This window comes from Micromys minutus (assembly GCF_963924665.1).
Source record: "Micromys minutus genome assembly, chromosome: 26".
In the NCBI taxonomy this organism is placed as follows: domain Eukaryota; kingdom Metazoa; phylum Chordata; class Mammalia; order Rodentia; family Muridae; genus Micromys; species Micromys minutus.
In genome coordinates this window covers 995001-1015008 of record NC_137961.1, presented here as the reverse complement: position 1 = coordinate 1015008, position 20008 = coordinate 995001, and the positions used below count along the sequence as shown (strand labels likewise).

General features: G+C 41.2%; 1 protein-coding gene and 1 pseudogene across 2 annotated transcripts; one reads left to right on the top strand and one right to left on the bottom strand.

The window, feature by feature from the left end:
- Nucleotides 1–1519: 1519 nt before the first annotated feature.
- On the bottom strand, nt 1520–2111 carry LOC308437386 (isopentenyl-diphosphate Delta-isomerase 1-like; annotated as a pseudogene). Its single transcript has one exon. The product of its transcript is annotated as an isopentenyl-diphosphate Delta-isomerase 1-like (transcript).
- A 2399-nt stretch (nt 2112–4510) lies between these two features.
- Nucleotides 4511–14583, top strand: TMEM70 (transmembrane protein 70). Its single transcript, XM_080938468.1, has 3 exons — nt 4511–4781; nt 6994–7099; nt 13648–14583. Exons 1-3 carry the CDS (start codon nt 4515–4517, stop codon nt 14103–14105), a joined length of 831 nt encoding a protein of 276 aa, XP_080794594.1. The 5' UTR covers nt 4511–4514; the 3' UTR covers nt 14106–14583.
- The last annotated feature ends 5425 nt before the right edge of the window (nt 14584–20008 follow it).

Sequence of the window (20008 nt, the reverse complement as noted above, 5' to 3'; positions counted from 1 at the left end):
TTAAATTGTAAACAGTTGTTACTTCAATGGAGTTTCTTTGGTTGTGGTATTATGGAGAGCATTTTTGGCACTTCAGAACAGTTGATGGCAGAGTAATATTAATATTATCTCAGGACACCTTGGGACTGGCCAAGGCAGGAATCTGGCTTCTTTGCTATGCCTCGTAAGTATCAAGCACATTGACATCTGTAGCTCTAGGAAGGCTCTCTACAATAAGGCTATAAGGAAGTGCATCTACATCTGAAGTTTAGGGCAGGGCTTTTAAGAATGTGGCATAGGGAAGTACATTCTTATCCTTAGAAATGGAGCTCAGGGCAGGGTGGATTTCAGAATGTAGGCACAGCAGTATCTGTTTTTTTGTCTCTGACCTTTTCACCTGACTTCCAGTAAAATGTTTACTGGATCTTTGGTTGTTATCTCGATTGATCCGGGTCTCAGAACTGATGTTACGTTTTTGCATGTAATTAAAGTGATTTAAAAGAGGATGAATTAAACCAAGCTTCGCTTGGGCCATGAGGCTTAGGCCTCAAGTCCGGCGGAAGTCATGCTGCAACTTTAACTAACTTGTCTTCTTTCAATCCTCGCTCCGGCTCTGGGGGACCCAAGTTGTTTGCTTGAGCAGGTCTCGGACATGGAATCTAAGGAGAGCCAACATGGCCAGGTTGGTTTCCTGTCATACAGGAAAGTGCCCAGGGCAAAGTCTTCAGGTACCAGTGCTTGTTAAGCAGAGTTGACTTCAGTTTCCTGCTTGTAGGAATTCAGATGAAGGCATCAGATCCCCTGGAACCTGCCATGTGGATGTTATGACTTGAACCAAGGTCCTAAAGATCAACCAGTGCTCTTAACCACTGAGCCATCTCATTTCCGCAGCCCCTCCTTTTAAACCCGTTTCAATAAAGTATTGTTCTCTTGACTTAAAAAAAAAAAAAAGAATAAAGCTGTTATTGGTGTTACCGATATCTTTAGGATTAGAGACTCAACAACCCATAACATCTTGCCTGCACGGCAATCCTGGTTCTTCTGAGCTATACCCTCAGCCCTTAATGTCTTAGTGCTGTTTCAAAGCAGCTAAGCAGTTTCCTTTGCCCAACTTTCTGACCTCTGATTAAAATCTAATTGATATAAAAACACTTGGAAAATAGCAAAGTGTTCTGAAAGATTTGTCAAAATTAGATTTGTCAAAATCTAAGAACGACGAGTTCTACTTATTTCTTTAATCTTGTCATAGCCATGTATTTAGACAGGCTAAATTAAGTTTTGTTTATGGCATAATTTCACAATATTTTTCTCCTAAATGTCTTTTACAAACATCAGTGCCTATATGTGGTATATATAATACAAAACTATAAGTTAGTTCAGTTTTTTCTTTTCTCAAAACAAATTCTGGTTGTAAATTAGCTTTGTATCATACCAGGGAGTCCAACTTAAAGCAAAACAAAACCATTTTTACTGGGTAGAAAAACTTTCAAATCATTGACACATGCACATTCTATGTATTTTCTCATGGTCAACAAATGGTTTACGTTATCCCACTATTTAAAGAGAAAACTGCAATAATTTGAAGCCGCGGAGTTAACTTTATTTCACCACTGGCTGCCGCCTTCATAATCTTTGAGTTCTCCCTTTGATACGCAGCAATACCTTTTAATCTCCACTGGGATCCAGATTCAAGGTTACATCCTTCCTCAGAAACAAAATTAATCAATTTCATGTTCACTCCAAATATCATCAGATTGGCCCTTATAGTAAATTCTTGTTAGATAACTGATTTCATTTAGATCATCCTCTTTCCACTGGTATTCCCAACTCTTCTTTTAAGCCCTCTGTGCTGCTCCAGCTCACCTGGATCACCGAATGAATGACTACAGCAACTATTGGTGAAACAACCTGGAAAGGTAATTTTAGCATCTGATCTCTGCTTTAACAGCTGATTGTCACTACTAAACAAGAAGATACTAAAAGCCCAATGTAACAATCCTTTGGCAATGTTTTCATTCAGGTGAAATTTTTTCTTGGTGTCAGCCCCAATTTTATTGCCATTTTCCTCAACACATCTCTGCTAGAAGCTGAACCTGTTTTTCATCAAGATGGTTGATATTTATTTCAGACATTGTGACAGAATGTCTGACCTAGAACACAGATATTCCAGTTAGAGGTGTCCTAGCTTATTTTTAGATGCTTGTCCTATTACACATTTGCACTGTGAGTTCACAAATTTATCCAGTTACAGTACTTTCTCTACTCCTATCTAAATCCTGGGCAATAGGCACCAAGTATCATCTGCCTTTGGGAGACTGGTACAGTGTTGATTCAAAAACCATTCACCTCAATGGAGATAAAAAAAATAACTTATTCTAGAACCAAATGAGTGACCATGGCTGGGAAACACAGATTTAGGTCATCCCATGTCTTATATTCCAATGTGGAAGTAGTTTTGTGTTGAGGTAAAAGTAGAAAATGAGGTTCTGTTGAGACTGGTCCAGTGGAGTCTCGCTCCGAGGTAGCTCTCACTCTGGGAGCTGCTCTAGTGTGGAGCCGAGTACAGTCCCCTAGATGGTGAGTTACAAAGCCTTGCACACCCATATCTCATTCTGAGGGCGCCATGTCTGATCTGCATACTCCAGCTGCCTCTCAGCCATTGCTTTCACACACTGTCCTCTACACCCCGGTAAACTCAAGACTCAACAATCAATGACTTATCAAACATTTATATGTTAAATTCTTACCCACAATCCCTCCACACAATAAGCTTACAACCAATTGACAAAGATATAATCCACCCACCTAGATAAGATAAATTGACCTCTAGAAATCCATCCCTAGAAAGTATATATATTTACCCATGGCTACTCAGAGCCATGCAGAAGAGATGAGTGATCCTTGTCTTACCTGTTGAATTTCCTGCTTTCTCTTTCTCTTCCACTTTACCAAAACTTTGTCCCCAACCCACTCTCTACTGTCTAATCATGTATCACTTTGACATCAACCCACAGTTTCAAGAAGCTTTTATAGCAACAGAACAAAGAAAATCATCAATCTACATTGGTGGAAAGATTAGGTAGGTTTTTAAAAAGTGGGGAAACCTGTTTTAGGCTTCAGGTGCTATTGAGAGTACACTTAGCTTCTTGCTTGGTTGGAAAACTAAGACCCTGTGCATTCCAAATGAAAGCTCGAGCCCGGTGTGTTCCAACTGATTTATCTGAAGGTCATGAAGATGTTGGGTACAAAGGAGAACAATAAATTAATGCTATTAAGATATCTGCGTGGGGCTGGAGAGACCACTCAGTGGTTAAGAGCTCTGAATGCTCTTCCAGAGGCCCTGAGTTCAAATCCCACAACCACATGGTAGCTCACAACCATCTGAAATGGGATCTGATGCCCTTTGCAGGTATACACACACACACACACACACACACACACACACACACACACACTAAAAAATGCAAATGGCCCATAATAAATTGGCTCTGGATTTGAAACCTAGACTCTCCACATCAATCCATGGTAGGCAAGCTGCACTTCCTATCTTGCACACTATTTTTTGTTGTTGTTGTTTTTCATTATTGTTTGTTGACAGAAACTACTCCTTAGCCCATGTATTCATGGTTCATAGTTCAGGAACACAGAACAGCAGTGAACTTCTATGGAGCACAATCCAAAGAATCTTTGCATTCTGAAATCACTTTGCACTCAGACTCCAGCTTTCCTCATCTCTTTAAAGTCTTTCATGGAATCATAATTCCTGTATAAATCTGCATAAGCCTTCTTTCTTGGTTCAGCCACGCCAGACTTATAGGTAGCATCAACTCCCAGGGCCACAACGAAATGTGCCAACAATATGAACCCGCAGACGCTTGGCCAGAAGGCCACACATCTGTGGTTTCGGCAACAGCGTATCAGAACCCCTGGTAGCCAATGTCCTCTACACCAACTTCCTTCTTGGTTTTTGGAGAAACGGAGAGCCTTCAGACACTATGTTTTTAATGAGCAAAGAACAAATCTGTTAACAAAATCGAAAATTATATTATGTGAAAAAGTTCCATTTTTCTCCTATCTCAGTGGTGGAATTAAGTTAAATTATTATTCATTTTGTTCATAACGTTTATATCATAGCATGTAAAGTATTTAACCATTATAACAGTTTGTATTTTAAACTACTTTTCTTTTGGGCTAATACGCTAGAATTACTTCGGCAAGGCGAGTCATTTTCCCAGACCATTTTTAGGACCTATAGAGTGGCTTTCATGGGAACTAAGTATTTAACTACGCTTTTGGGCTTTTGTTGTTTTCACTCGCCTACCCACTCTGTCTTTGCACACGGTCAAAAGCCGACCAAATACTAAGAACTCGGTTGAAACCCATCTTAGGCTGGGAGCTGGGGTTTCCGGTCCTTTGCTGCCTGGAACCCACCCGGTGGAGAATGTTGCAGCCCGGCCGCATATTCTGCGCACGCGCGGGCACCAGTCTAGCCGCGTGTTCAGCTTAAGGGGCGGAGCCTCGCTGCCCTCACTGTAATGCAGAGACACATTTTGGCGTCTTTGGCCACTACTGGGACCCGACAGTCACCATATCCAGCCTACAGAATGCTGTTGGCCTTGGGCAGCCGGTGGACAGCGGGCCTCTGGCACGCCCGGACTAGGACGACGTGGTGCGCGGCCGCCGCGCTCCGAGGTTCTGAGGTCGACTTCCGGCGTGCGGCCTGGTGCGCCGAGCCCGCACGGCTGCGGGGCGGCAGGCTCCTACGGCTAGCCGAACCTTGCGGGCCACTGCGGCGAGCGCAGGTCGGCCGTTCGCGGGCTGGGGTGTCGAGGGAGCGGGCGCAGCGTGCTGGCTGGGGAGGAGCAGGCCTCGACCTCTGGGGCCCGCAGCTGCTGCCAATCAAGGGATTGACTCTCCTTTCCTAGGCTATCCAAACACCACAAGTGGTTCCAGATTATGTGGTTTGTGATGACAACATCCAGTTTAGTTTCTTCCTTTTTTTTTTTTTTTTTTTTAGTTTTGTTTTTCCAGGTTTGTGGACTCTCACCTGGCCTGAATTCGTTATATAGACCAGGTTGTCCTTGAAATCAGACACTCGCCTACCTATACCTCATTCTAGGATTAAAGATGTGCCCCACTGCGCAGGGACTAATTCCTTATCCTAGAGCTGAAGGTCAGAAGGGTGCTAAGAAATCGATGCAGCACCTGGAGACAGAAGCTAAAGAACTTGTATAGCCTCATAAATTGTGTTATTTGTCTGTTTTTAGGAATTCCTTTGGTTACCGAGAGAAAGATGGGGTATAGGTGTTATTGAACAAACTATGTAGTATTTTAAACTATGTTGTAAAATGTAAGAGTTTTACGGGGTTTCGAGACGGTTTCTCTTGTGTAGCCTTGGCTGACCTGGGGCTTGCTCTGTAGTTGGCCTTGAACTCAGAGATACTGTGCCTCTACCTCCAGAGTGCTGGGATTAAAGGTGTGGCTTGGCAAGAATTTTATGTATTTTAAGGTACATTATAATAAGAATTCAAAAACTTTTAAGAAATGCTGAAAGTGGTAGTTGAGTTATTTGTTAGTTGCTTGTAGATGGGTTTCCCTATGTAGCCCTAGCTCATCTGTTAGAGTAGACCATGCTGGTGCTGGCTTCAAACTCAGAGATCCTCCTGTCTCTGCCTCCTGAGTGCTGGGATTAAGGGTGTGTGCTATAGCCAAGAGCAGATGTTGGAGTCTTAACTGAATTTCAACACAAAGAAATTATGCATACTTTTTACATTTGTAAATGTGAGCAATGTAAAATCCATTTTTAGATGCTCATTTTCACATACTTGAGAAATTCCTATTATGGTGAGATTTTATGTAGCTTTCAAGCAGTTTTTCGAGTATGCTTTCTTGCTAAGAGAAGGCCCAGGGTATGGTAGTGGCACAGACTTAAAATCCCAGTGTTAACTCAGGAGGCTCAGATAGGATTGACTTGAGCGTCATGGTCAGTTGGGGGTCAGCATGGACCACATTAATGACGACTTTATCTTCAGAACAGAAATGGGGTAAAAGGTATTTACAAGTCTTTTAGGGAAAGAGCCTTTAAAAAATACTAGTTATTAATATAAGTCGTTCATAAGTACTAACCTTAGGGTTGGTATGATAAGCCTGGCCTGTGGAGGCTTTTGTCTTCAGGATGAGTTTGATCTTTGCACATGGATGTGCTCAGACATGCGTGTGTGAGCAGGAACCCACCAAACAAAACAAAGCAAGACAAACCCCTCAACTCACAGTATTTTGCTTAGATTGTTTTGTTGTTTTTTTTTTTGGCTGAAACTCAGATTCACCTGCCTCTGCCTCCTGAATGTTGGGGTCAAAGACATGTATACCATGCCCTCTGTGTTTTGCTTAGATTATTGTATTAAAGCTAATTTAAGTAAATATTTTTACATACGTAGTGTATTTGTGTACACACATGTGGAGGTCAACATCAGGTGTTTTCTTCTATCTTAACCTTATTTAAGTTTTTTTTTTTTTTTTTTTTTTTTGAGACCAGGTTGGCCTCAACTCCTCAACTCAGATCAGCCTGCCTCTGCCTCCCAAGTGCTGAGATCAAAGGCATGCACCACCACTGAGCAGCAAGATTTTTATTTTTATGTATGTGTGTGTGTGTGTGTGTGTGAACCACACCCGTCAGTGCTCATGAAGGCCCAGAGAGGGTGGGGATCCTATGGGCCTGGGTTACAGAAAGTTGTAAGCCACATAGGAGCTGGGACTCTGACCCTTGGTCCTCTGGAAGAGTACTGAGCCTCTCTATCCTGAAACCTGATTTTTGAGATAAGATCTCTCTGGATGTGGAGTTGTCTTATTGGCTAGAGTGGCAGTTGGGAAGCCCTGGGGATCTTCTAGGTTGAGAAAAATTTTTGTATGGCATTGTAACACATTCTTTTCATTGTTTTTGAAGAAAAAAAAACTTTGATAAAAATAAGAATTTGTTCAAACAGCCAGTTACTTAGTGGCTCTTTGTTTCAACAGATACCTGTTTGTTGGGGACGATGTGTCCGCTGCTTACACACACAAGTTGATAAAACAGAAGATGGCAGGCTGATTTATACTGGGAACCTGGCCCGAATGATATTTGGTGAGTAATCTGAAGTGAATTTATTTCTTTATTTTCTTTTTGAGATTATAAAATAATTACATTTCTTCCTTCCCTTTCCTGCCTTCAGAGCTACATATAGACCCCTCCTCATTTTAAGTGCATGTCTTTTATCCTCACTGTTATTGCTTGGAGATATGTATATGCATAAATATTTCTAAATATAATCTGTTGAATGGATACAGTGTTACTTTGTGTCTTCAGGGCTGACCATTGTGTGATGGAAAACCAGTTGGTGTGTTCTTTCCTGGGAAGACCACCTCTCCAGTCCCAGCTCTACTGAGTTGCCTGTAGTCTGTGCATGGGGCTGAGTTCTCTGGGGCTTGCCCCTGCCTGTAAGCCCTTTTTAGCATGTGTTACATTATTATAATACAGAATTGTTTTTCCCTTAAAGCTTATTGATGCAATGTAGAGGTTGAGACTTTCTTTATAGGGTCTTAAAGATGTTTGAAAGTGGAGTTGTAGTGTGTGATTTGACAGCTAGGCCTTGAATTTTCTTCCATCATCACTTGACTTAGAATAGCCAAAGCTCATGTATTTAATATATCATCTTAATAATATACATTTATAAATATATTTATAATGATAAAAGTACAATAGTAAAAGAATATATATTTATTAAATATATAATAATATATATTTAATAGCCTAACTTCCCCAGCTGATGGCGCTGTTTTGAGAGTTCTGGAAACTTTAGAAGGGGCCTTCCTCTAGAAAGTAGGTCACTGGGGGTGAGTTCTTGGAGGGAGGAGTATCTTGTTCCGGGTTCCTCCCATTCTTCTCTCTCTGGTTCCAGTTTGCCATGGAGATCTTCCACCATATACACCTTTTGGTGTGATGTTTTGCCCAAGTGCATAGGGACTAAGCAACTGTAGATTGAGAACTCAGAAATAATGAATCAAGGTTGCCCTTTCTTTTTTTTTTAAGTTGCTTTTCTTCATTATTTGGTCACAATACAGAAGCTGTGACCAAAAGCCTGGTAACACTTCTTTTTTGTTGTTTTGAGACAGGATCCTCACTATCCTGTATCCCTGGCTGGAGTTATATCTCTTTAGAATAATTGTTTGGGGCTGGAGAGATAGAGATGGCTCAGCGGTTAAGACCACTGACTGCTCCTCCAGAGATCCTGAGTTCAATTCCCAGCAACTACATGGTAGCTCAAAAACCATCAGTTATGGGATCTGATGCTCTCATCTGAAGACAGTTTACTCACATACATAAAATAAATACTTAAATCTTTAAAAAAAAATGAGGGTGGTACTGGCAGTATTGGTCAGTGGTTAGAATATGTACTTGCCTAGTGCTTGTAGTCCTATGTTCAGTTCTGAGCATTGGGGAAAATGTTTTATATTTCTAAAATCTGTAAATTATGTTTGTTCAGTTTGTCTTAGAATTTGTAGAAGACCTATTTTTTTCCCCAGGTGATAGAGAGTTATTGTAGAAAAGGAAAAGATGGCTTATTGAATAACTTCAGTAAAGCTGTTCACTGACATTGATCATAGTTTAGTGGAGACACTCAGAAGAACTTAGTGAAGTCACAGGATTTGTTAAGTCCCCAGAGGTTCTGTATTTTAGTAATTTCAGTAAGAATGGAATCAGAAATACATTGCAGATTGCTATGTGGCCAAGTATTGCCACAAAATTTCAGTGTTTACATTTACTCATGTTGGTATCAGATGACTATATAAAATTTAAATCTGGAAATCTGTTGATCCTCAAATATATGGAATTAAAGTATGCTTAAAATTTTTAGATATCTATAACTTTCTTAAAATAAGGACCAATTATTCTACTGACTTTAGAATTACAATTCAGTGGTTATTATCATTTGGGAGTTAGAAATTTCTTCAAAAGTCCTTACTGAATTGAAGGTTTATATAGGAAGGAAGTTTAGTGATTTGTGCTGTATCCTTCCTTGACTCTTGTTTATAAAGGAGAAAGCAGGATTGATTTTTGTATGGATAAGCTATAATGTCTGTGGGAAGAGTGTAACTGGGATATCAAAGTTCTACAATTTTGGAGCTACCAGAGGTTTAGGAGTACTGGCTCCTCTTCCAGATTCAATTCTCATTTACTACATGGAGGCTTACAACCATCTATAATACAGTTCTAGGAGATCTGACTCCTTCCTACAGACACCAGGTATACATGGGTTGCACATACAAAACACCCAACCAATAAAATAATGATTTAAAAACTTTTGGCAGAGTAGTGCACACCTTTAATCCCAGCACTCAGGAGGCAGTGGCAGGCAGATCTCTGAGTTTGAGGCTAGCCTGGCCTATAAAAGCCAGGGTTATACAAGAGAAACCCTGTATTGAAAAACAAAACCAAAACCAAGACAAAAAAAGTACAGTTGTAATTCCTAGAGGAAGTTGTTGCCTGAGTCGTTCAGAGTTATGGAGAGTGGAAAGTTGCCATGTCAAAGGTCAGTGCTGTTTTGTATGTGGGAGCTCAGGGAGAAACACTGAGAACTCGCTGTAATTTTGGGGCATTAACTGCTACATGGTAAACACTTGAAGGCTTCCCTCATTATTGTTCAGTCACAGATAATTACAGATACTATATCTGCTATGTATCATACCAGAGGCACTGTGTTAGGGGTACTACTTAAAGGTAACACAGAATCTTAATATTGGTGGGAAAGAAAAGATGAACATACCATATATGCAGTGCTATAAATTAGATTTGAGTTCATGTTGAGGAGACAGACAGAGCAGTCACATCAGGATGGCTTTTCCTTAGGTCTTGTCTGATGAGAAAAGTCTGACGTGAGGTGTGGAAGGAGCACATACATCCAAGGTGCAGAATACTTAGTACAAGCAGAGACAGGAGGATTGTCAAATGGAAAGGATCTCTGGCCTGTCTGGAAAAGATTCCCTACATCAACTTGGTTGAGGTGGGAGGATCCACCCTAAATGTGAGTTTGCCATTCTATATGTGGGGTCCATATGTGGAGAAAGCTCATTGAGCTTTCCTAGCCAAATGGTGTGTGACTGGCCACATTCCAGCAGTCCTGCAGCTACACCTTCCTATCTGATAGTTTCTTTTTAGTAACTGAGAACAATAGAAATGTATTTTCTTACAGGTCTGGGGCCTACAGTGTGACCTGGATCACATTTCTTCTTGAAGACTCTAGGAAGTAGTAATCTTACCCCTTAACCCTCTGGTGACACCTGGCTATCTTAGCATTCTTAGCTTGTAACTGACCTAACTGTGACTGTTGCTTGCTCTTCCTGTGGCAGCCTTCTCTGCTTCTCTTACTTTTTGTGTCCTTATAAGGGCAATTTCATTAGATTCAGAGCCCACCTTAATCTTGCATGATCTCATCTTGTTCTTTAGATCTACAAAGATCTTATTTCCAAATAAGGACACATTATAAACTTTATGTCTGCATCAGTTTTAGGGAACACTAACTTACTACAGTGTAACAAAAGTAATGGGGACAGTATTTTTGAAGGGGCGAGAGAGTTATGTAAGAATCAGCAGGTCCTCGTTTATCCTGTGCATACTGATGTCATGTCAAGCACCTGTGCGAAGAGGTGGGAAACTGCTCTTAAATTAGTAAAACTATTACTAAGCTTTTGGCCAATAGCAGTAATGAAGACTGATTGCTTAATTCCAGCTTTGTGAACAGTAAGTTGTCAGATTCTTGTTTTTGTCAGTTTGGGGGAAAGCAATAACACTTTAATTACATGTGTCTTACGAATGAGATTTTGGTACCAATTTATTTAAACTTATGTAAAGGGACATTTACAAATTTTCTCTTAAAATGTCAAGCTTTTTGGATTTTTCATTCCACAAACATTTATTCTTCTGATATAAATTCAGAATGTTTCTGTCAGGGATAGGATGTATGTAGCTCAGACTGGCCTCAAATGTGATACTTCTGGGTGGTCAGGCCTTGAACTGATCTGAGGTTACTGGTATGTGCATATGCTTAGCTATGTTGTTTTCCTCTTTTCTTTCCCTTTAAAATATAGTTAGACTGTCAGTCTTTTGACCCTGGTTTTATTTTAACTATTTTACACACACACACACACACACACACACACACACACACACACACACACACACGCCATTATTGTGTCATTAAGGGAGTGTGTGCATGTGAATGCAGATGCCTCATAGTCAGGAGCTGTTGGATCCCTGGGGCTGGAAAGGCAGGCAGTTGTGAGGCTCTTGTGTCTGCTCTCCCTGACTGCTGAGCATCCAGCTGGTTTGCTTGTGGTAGGATCTGCTGTCCTGTCTCACTGCTGACCTGCTGTGTTCTGGGTTTACGTGTGTGCAGCATCATGTCCAGTCTTTATTCTGTATTAAATTCCAACATATGACTGAATGTGGTTGAGGTTTTCTGTTTGGTCTGTTTATGCATCTCTTTATGCATGCAGTGTGAACACTAGTCTCTCTTGGTGGACCTGTGCTGCTCTGTTTTATAGTTGACTAGATTTTATTATCTGAGAGGACTAGCCCTTATCTCAATGTCTCATTGTCACTGTCTATATTTTCTAAGTGTATGGTATTTATATTATTTTGCTTGTTTTATTTTTTGAGACAAAGTCTGGATACATAGCCAAGGCTGAATTTGAACCTTCCTGCCTTAGCTTCATTCACGAAGAGTCAAATTAGTTGAATTCCAATGATTTAGTAACTAGCTGTACGGCATTGCACATTGCTTCATTCTCTTCCTTCACTTTTGTGTGTGTATGCTTGAGTGTGTGTGCCTCCAGAGGCTGATATAGGTATTTTCCTTTAGTCCTCTCTTCATTCTTTTGCTTTGTTTTTGTTTTTGTTTTTGTTTTTTTTTTTTTTTATGATCACAGACAGATGTTCTTACGTGTTTCTATAGTCACACAGGCTAGGAAGCAACTAGATATCCATAGGTATAGTGTGTCAAGGCTCAGTCTCAGTGTGAGGCGGGTCCTGAGAAAGGTCAAAATGGGAACAGTGCTGATTCAGTGACTGAGAGTCAGTAGTAGACAGGTACTCTGTCTGTTACTCTATTCCCTGATGATTTGCATTATTCTTTATTCTTCAACATCAGCTAAGTTCTTCAGCTTAATAGTTTTACAGTCAGAGATTTTGTTGCTGTTTATGGTACTCAGACCAAAAGCACCTTAGAGGGGATAATAGATTTATTTCAGCTTACATGCTGCAGTTCATCATTGAAATGAGTTAGAGCAGCAGCTCAAGCAAGACCTTGAAGCAGAAACCTTGGAGGAGTGCTGCTTGCTGGCTCACTCACAGACTTGGGCTAAGCTAGATTTCTTTTGCAACCCAGCACCACCTGCATTGAATGGTGCCACCAAAGTGGGCTGGGCCCTTCTATATCAATTAATAATCAAGACAATCCCTTATAGACACGCCCACAGGCCAGATGATCTGGGCAGTCTCTCAAGACTGTCTTGGGACTAGACTGCCAAGTTCATGCTTAACGCTAACGACAGCAGATCATTACCTTATTTTCTGAGACATAATCTCTCATTGGACTTGGAAAATTTGGGGTTGGTTTTGATTTGAGAGACAAGGTTTCCTCTGTATAGCTCTGGCTGTCGTGGAACTCTGTGTGTACTGACCTTGACTTGGAGATCTGCCTGGCTCTAAATCCCCAGTGCTGGGATTAAAGGGATATGCAGTCATGCCCAGCTTGGAGATCATCATTTTAGTTAAACTGGCTGGCTAGCCTGCCTTGGGAATCTGCCTGTCTTTGCCTCCCCGACTCTGTAGTTACAGGTGTGTGCTTCTATGATCAGCTTTTGTGTGGATGCAGGAGACGGGAGCTGAGGCTTTCATTCATGTGCAGCAGCACTTTACCTACTTACCCACTCTGTACTCAGGCTGGCCTTAAATTTAATTGTTTAATCTTGCCCTTGCCTCTGTGACACTGGGGTTACTAGGACGAGCCATTCAGCTTCTCTTTTTCTCATTTTTAAAATTTTAAAATGTTGGTGGTGATGGGGATAAACCTAGGGCAGCAAGCATGTGAAGCAAATACACCCTATGGAGTACTTCATAGACTTGTGTGTTCTCTTTTTTGGCTTTTCCTGCCTCATCAGTTCTCTTTGTTTTACGTGGAGCAATGATTACAATCATACATGTCTCTCAGGGGTTTTCCATATATTTTATGAGTGGAGTAAGTGAACTATTAAGACAGAAGATAGAATCCAGCACATAAAAAGCACATGTCTTGCTGCTGTTATGGGTGGAATGATTATTCTATTAGCTTTGTCATTGCTGTGACCAAGTACTCAAAACTACTTTATGGAGGAAAGATATTTCGTGGCTCACAGTTTTAGAAGGGTTGGCCATGATTGCTCATACCCTTGTACAGAACATCAGGGTGGTAAGGGTATATGGTAGAAGAGCTTCCTCACTTCATGGCATAGGAGAAGGGACAAGAAGGAGCCAGGTGGACATTTTGATTTCAAACTGTAACCAGTATAGGAAGAAAAGGTTGGGGGAATTAATAGGGTAGATTGTTTTATAAAATTTAAAGTTATTAATCCTCTTGTAATTTTTTTCCCCTTTAGGTGTGAAGTGTTTCTCTTATTCTACAAGTGTGGTCAGCCTTGCATTCTTACCATACCTTCTCTCACAAAGTAATGTGATGTTTGGAAGTTTGCCTTTGCAAGTCTTATTTTATGGAGTCATGGGAAGCTTCACAGTGATCACCCCTACACTGCTTCACTTTCTTACAAAAGGCTATGTTATTCGGTTGTACCATGAAGCCACAACTGACACTTACAAAGCCATTACTTATAATGTTATGCTTTCGGAAACCAGCACAGTGTTTCACCAAGACGACGTGACAGTTCCAGAGAGCACACACATATTTACCACCTTTTATGCTAAAACAAAATCGCTCTTAGTTAATCCAGCACTCTTTTTAAACCCTCAAGACTATAATCATCTAATGGGTTATGACAAACCGTTCACTTTTGATATGGAAGAAGTCAATGAAGAGAAACCACATGAGGGTGAAAAATGAACCTGTTCTTTTTGTGTAAATGTTATGTATTTTCAGTGTATAATAACATTGCCTTTATTTTGTTATTGTTAGTGAATGATTGTGAAAAAAACAAGTGTAAGGGTGGAGGACACAGTTGGTGCTGTGTTTGGCATATGTAAGGCCCTAGGATTGGCCTTCATGTAACCAATGTGCACCTATAATTCGGTACATGGGAGATGGAGGGAGTAAGATCAGAAATTTGGGGTCATCCATAGTTACATATTAGGTTTGAGGTCAACCTGGACCTTGCCTTAAAAACAGAAGTTGAAACTATCCAGCAGAATTTCTGAATAATTTTTACATGACAGTGTTCCTATGTAATAAAATTTAATTAAGAACAAGTTATTTTTGTTAAAAATGTGATGGTCATATGTATTCTGGTATGTGTATGGCTACATTTATTTACTTATATTTTGTTTTTAGACAAAATCTCACTATGTAAGCTGAATGCCTGGAACTTACTATGTAGACCAGTCTGACCTTGAATTCATAGAGATCTGCTTCTGTGAGTGCCACTACATCTGGGCCATGTATAGCTAATATAAGAGTAGGTGCCTCAGAACTGGAGCGATGGCTTGGCAGTTAAGAGCACTGACTGCTCTTCCAGAGGTCCTGAGTTCAAATCCCAGAAACCACATGGTGGCTCACAGCCATCTGTAATGGGATCTGATGCCCTCTTCTGGTGTGTCTGAAAACAGCTACAGTGCACCTATATATAAATATATATATATATATATATATATATAATAAATAAATCTTAAAAAAAGAAAAAGTGAAGAAAAAACTTCCAAGAGCTGAAGGGTTTCAGGGGAGGAATACACCAGATTTTACAATTTATACAAATGTTTAACCTCTAACAAAATACAAAAACATTCAGAAGATGAAAAACCAAGTTCATTTGAGATGCCAAGGTGTGTCACACTTGGTTTTAAATATCCTACATGTGAGTATTTAGTTATGTGTGAAAAAGGTTTTATTAGTTTGTAACAGAATAACCCAAGGATATCTTGTTGGGGGCAAGAAAGCCCTGAGTGGCTGGGATGACCTCTGAAAGCTATAGGTCTGGATGGAGATGGGATCAGCGATTATTTAACAGTTTAACCGTTTGACCACATCAGTTTGTTGGTGGCAGTTTGCCAAGTAATCCCAGTGTCCCTTGGTAGCTGGCCATGGACAGGCACAGATTTTTTTTGTTATTTGAAATCAGTTTTAAAAACTTGTATTCATTCTCAGACCACATATTGCATATGTAGTAGTAAATACATATACCCATTTGTATACATGAAGGTTATAGGACATCTACAAAAGTGTTAGGGAGGCTAGCAAAGTTCCAAGTGGCCATAAGGGAAAGGCAGAGCTGTTGCAGGTGAAACACAAAAGAGCTTGAACTCATCTGGAGAGGTGCCGAAGGTAGCAGAGCTCCAGTATTGTAAAGCAGAACCAAGGTACAGAGGCCACGCAGATGTGTCGTAGATGGATTTCATTGCTGTGAAAAGACACCATGACAGGCATTTAACTGGGGCAGGCTTACAGGTTCAGTCCATTATCATCATGGTGGGAAGCATGGCATTGTGCAGGCAGACATGGTGCTGGAGAAGGAGCTGAGAGTTCTGCATCTTGATCTGAAAGCAGCCAAGAGAAGACGTCTTCTGTAGGCAGCCAGGAGACTGGATTCAATACTAGGTAGAGTCTAAGCATATGAGTCCTCAAAGGCCACCCCCACACTTCCTCCAGCAGGCCCACACCTCCTCCAATAAGGGAACACCTAATAGTGTCACTTCCTATGGCCAAGCATTCAAACACATGAATCTATGGGGTGGGAGCCAAACCTATTCAAACACCACCACAGATAGAAATTTGGCTCATGTCAAGTAGGGGACTGAGTTGGGAGCTTATACTTGGGGGAGTATAGGTCCCTTGAGGCACACAGCAGGTGGTTAGATGACATGTTGCTGGGGGGGGGGGAGCATACTGCCATTGCTGTGTGACATGCTTCTTTATGGTGTCCATGTGGGGACATTGCAGCTTTTGTGATAATCTTACATGTTCTTTGGCTTAGTTTTTCTGATTAATTTATCTATTTGCACTCTGTCTCATGTAGCCCAGGCTATCCTTGAACTCACTATTAATTGAGACTAACCTTCAACCCCTGATCTTCCTGCCTCTGCCTCCCAAGTAGAGTTCAGTAGTGCATTGTCATATCTAGCTTGATATAGTTTGTTTTCTTTAGTTTTTTTTTTTTTTTTTTTTTTTTTTTTGAGACAGGGTTTCTCTGTGTAGCCCTGACTTTCCTGGAACTCACTCTATAGACCAGGCTGGCCTCTGCCCCGGTTTCTTGAGTGCTGGAATTAAAGGCATGTGCACAACTAGTTTTAACTAACAAACACACACACACACACACACAAACCATGAGGTGTAGAGTCATTCTGCTCCATCAGTGCATTAAAGATGAAGCAAATGCTGCTGTGTAAACTGGACTCACCAGGGTCAAGGGACACCCTGAAAGCCACTCTTTTGTATAATATGGAGTAAATAGCATGGGGAACAGTCTGATCATCACAGAAGCCTCATCAAAATAAGTCAGAAATAACTCATAAAATCACATAAAATTCCAAAACATGGGAGGCAAGAGGATGGCCTTGGAGTTCAAGGCCTACCAGGGCTATATAGCAATATGCAATTAAAAAAAACCAAAACAAACTGAGGCCAAGGAAAAGAGGATAAATATTCTACATGCTTCCTTCATTCTACGTCCCTCTCCTCAGGGCAGGTTATCTATGAAGAAAAAAGGCAAATCTGTAAACAGATTAACAATAAATATGCCTCCACCTATGGGTTAAGAATTGCTCCGTTAGAGACAGGGTCTCTAGACAGCCTTGGCTGGCCTGGAAATCACAGATCCACCTGCCTCTGCTTCCTGGAACTAAAGGCATGCACAACCACTGTCCATCTTACTTTAAGGCTAGGCGCTCTCACTGAACCCAGAGCTAGAATGCTGGCCCCAGGCATCATTCCACCTTTGCCTGCACCTGTCTGTGATTCCAGCTGCAAGCTGCGTTCAGCTTTTTTACTTTAGTGTTGGGAATTGAACTCTGGCCTTTTCCCCAGCCCCAATAATCCTTTTATTTAATGATGGTTTCATTGTATTGAAAGACTCCATTTTCAGAAGCAAACATAAACTAGGGGCTGATGAGGTGGCTTAAAAGTTAAAAGTATTTGCTGCTCTTCCAGACAACCCACGTTTGGTTTCCTGGACCTAATTAACATGCCCAATTTAAATCAAACACCTTATCCTAACACAGATTTTCTCTTATACCTTTATAAGCTGCCATTTTATTTTTATGTGCCACATCTGTGTCCTGTATCCAGAGGCAGTCTTCTGTCCTCTGAGACTAATACCCCTTCTCTCCCCACTGTTCTCTTCCCCTTCTCTCTCATCCTCTACGTCCAGTAATCTTTGACTTTTATTTCTTGCCCTCTGTTTATCTGGGGCAAGTAAATCTCCTTTGTGCTGAGAACTCAGTCTTGTGGGTACTGAGCTGATACTTTTTCCTTTCAATAATGTATTTGTGTTTTTGCTATCTGTTCATCCTGTCTCCCAAGTACTGGGATTATAGTCATGTACCTGGCTGCTTCTCTTTTTTAACACAATATCAAGAGATGGAACTTGGGTCCTAGGACTTGGCAACTGGAGTTTCTACCTAATGAGCTATCAGTCTAAGATTTTCGTCTTCTTCAAAGTATTAAAAAAATAGTGGTGTGTGTTGAACTCAAGCATTCAAGAAGCAGCAGCAGGTGGACTCTGTGAGCTCCAAATCAGCCTCATCTACATGGTGAGTTCTAGGCCAGACAGAGCTATTCAGTGAGACCTTGTCTCTAAAAACAAACAAAAAAAAAAAAAAAAAAAAAAAAAAAAAACAAAAGAAACTAGAACAGTAGAAAGGGACTGGACTTGTGGGATGGCTGAGTGAGTGCATACACTTGTCACCAAGCCCAGTGATGAGAATTCGGTGCCTGCAGCTCATGTGGTAGAAAAGACCCAACTCTTACAAGTTGTTCTCTGATCTCCACACATGTGCCCCTCATCCTCAAGTATGAAAAGAACCTGTTAAAATAGGGAAATGTAATTGTATTTAAATCATGTTACTGACAATATTTTCTTCTGTCTGTAGTGAGGCAGGCAAGCCTAGGGAATCCTCTAGTAACTTGGGGCTCTGTCTGGATCAGGTTTTTCTAATAACGGTTGGCCGTCTAGCTCCTTTACCTCCTACCCAAATAATGCACCTGGCAACCTTGAACATCCACCTGTGTGGGGCTATACATATCCCTTCTCTGAACTACGGGATAGGGATAGGTATGTCTTCCCCTAACAACCAGTAGACTTAGACTCTCTGTCCTTCTATGTTCCAATGTATATAGAATGAAGAGTGGATAACCCCGCCTGGCCTGATCTGGATTTGGTTACATGCTCAGTGTGGTGCACCTTCCTAGAAGTGAGCTTTTAGGAGGAATCTCCTATTTACTGTATTATGTTAATGAGTGTTTGGATATGTATATAATTAAACATCGTGCATTGTGGGAATGGACAGGTATAGTACGATAAATATTATATGACATAATCTACCAATCAAAATAAAGAACCATCAAAATTATGCCCCTTAATTCAAGCTCCCCCTTCCTGAAGGCCTGATGAGAAGAGGCCCCTGAAGTCACTGGAGTTTCCTTATGTGACAGAACCCTCTGATCTTTTCTATTGCTTTGCTTTAAATAAACTTGCCTTGCTATGTTTGCAGACCTGTGTGAGTTGGTGAGTGTCACCACCAGAGCAGGACGGTAGGCCACAGCTCTTGGCCATTTTGGCTGCTGATCCCTAAACCGAGAGTCTATAAAGGAATAAAGCTGAAGGAAGCACATCTTTCTAGAACAGAGTCTTTGACTAACATACACGCAGGGACAAAACAGTCACATTTTACTACGGGGACTCACACTTTTACCTCAAGATGCTACTTGGCTCCTCCTCGGAAGAGCTCTGAAGTTGTACAGTGCGGCACCAATCCCTCCCCTTTCCTCCTCAAACTCAACACCACTGCCTCGAGTTCAACATTCCTTTTGAGTGTATTCTCAAGACTGGTGAGGTCCCAGCTGGAAACTGCTGCTGACCCCACGTGGGGGTCATCTGGCCTGTCTATTTAGTGGTTGAATTTGTTTGTAGTTGAGTAGAAACTGAGAGGGTACAGGGAAGAGAAATCAGCTTGGATAGCCAGATGTAGCTTTCTAGGCCAGGAGAAGCCATTGTGTGAGGAGGGGCCTATGGGAAAGAATAGCACACAGAAAAATAGTGCACCTAAGTCCAAGACGAGTCCAGTGGACTTTCTTTCTTGAGATAGGGTCTCACCATATAGCTCTGGCTGTCCTGGAACTCACTATCTAGAGCTTCAGGCTAACCTCGAACTCACAGAGAGCCACCTGTCAAATGCCGGGTTTTCAAGGTGTGTGGCAAGAGGGCATCAGATCCCATGACAGATGGTTGTGAGCCACCATATGGGTGCTGGGACTTGAACTCAGGACCTCTGGAAGAACAGCTAGTGCTCTTAACCGCTGAGCCATCTCTCCAGCCCCCATGGACTTTCTTTTAAGTAAGGGTTTCCTGTAACGAAGCTAGTTGGTCTCAGTGAAATTTTGCCGTTGTGGTGAAGTGCTGAATACTTTAATTTACATGAAGTATTCAGAACATATATTCTAAGACACTTTTTCCTTCTCTTGCCTTGCAGGAAGTGCTCAGATACTAAAACAAATTCAGTCACACATGCAAATAAAAAGAGGAAACAGTTTAATGGGAACCTCGAAATCACATGACTGGTGACTAAGTTAAATCTTTCCTC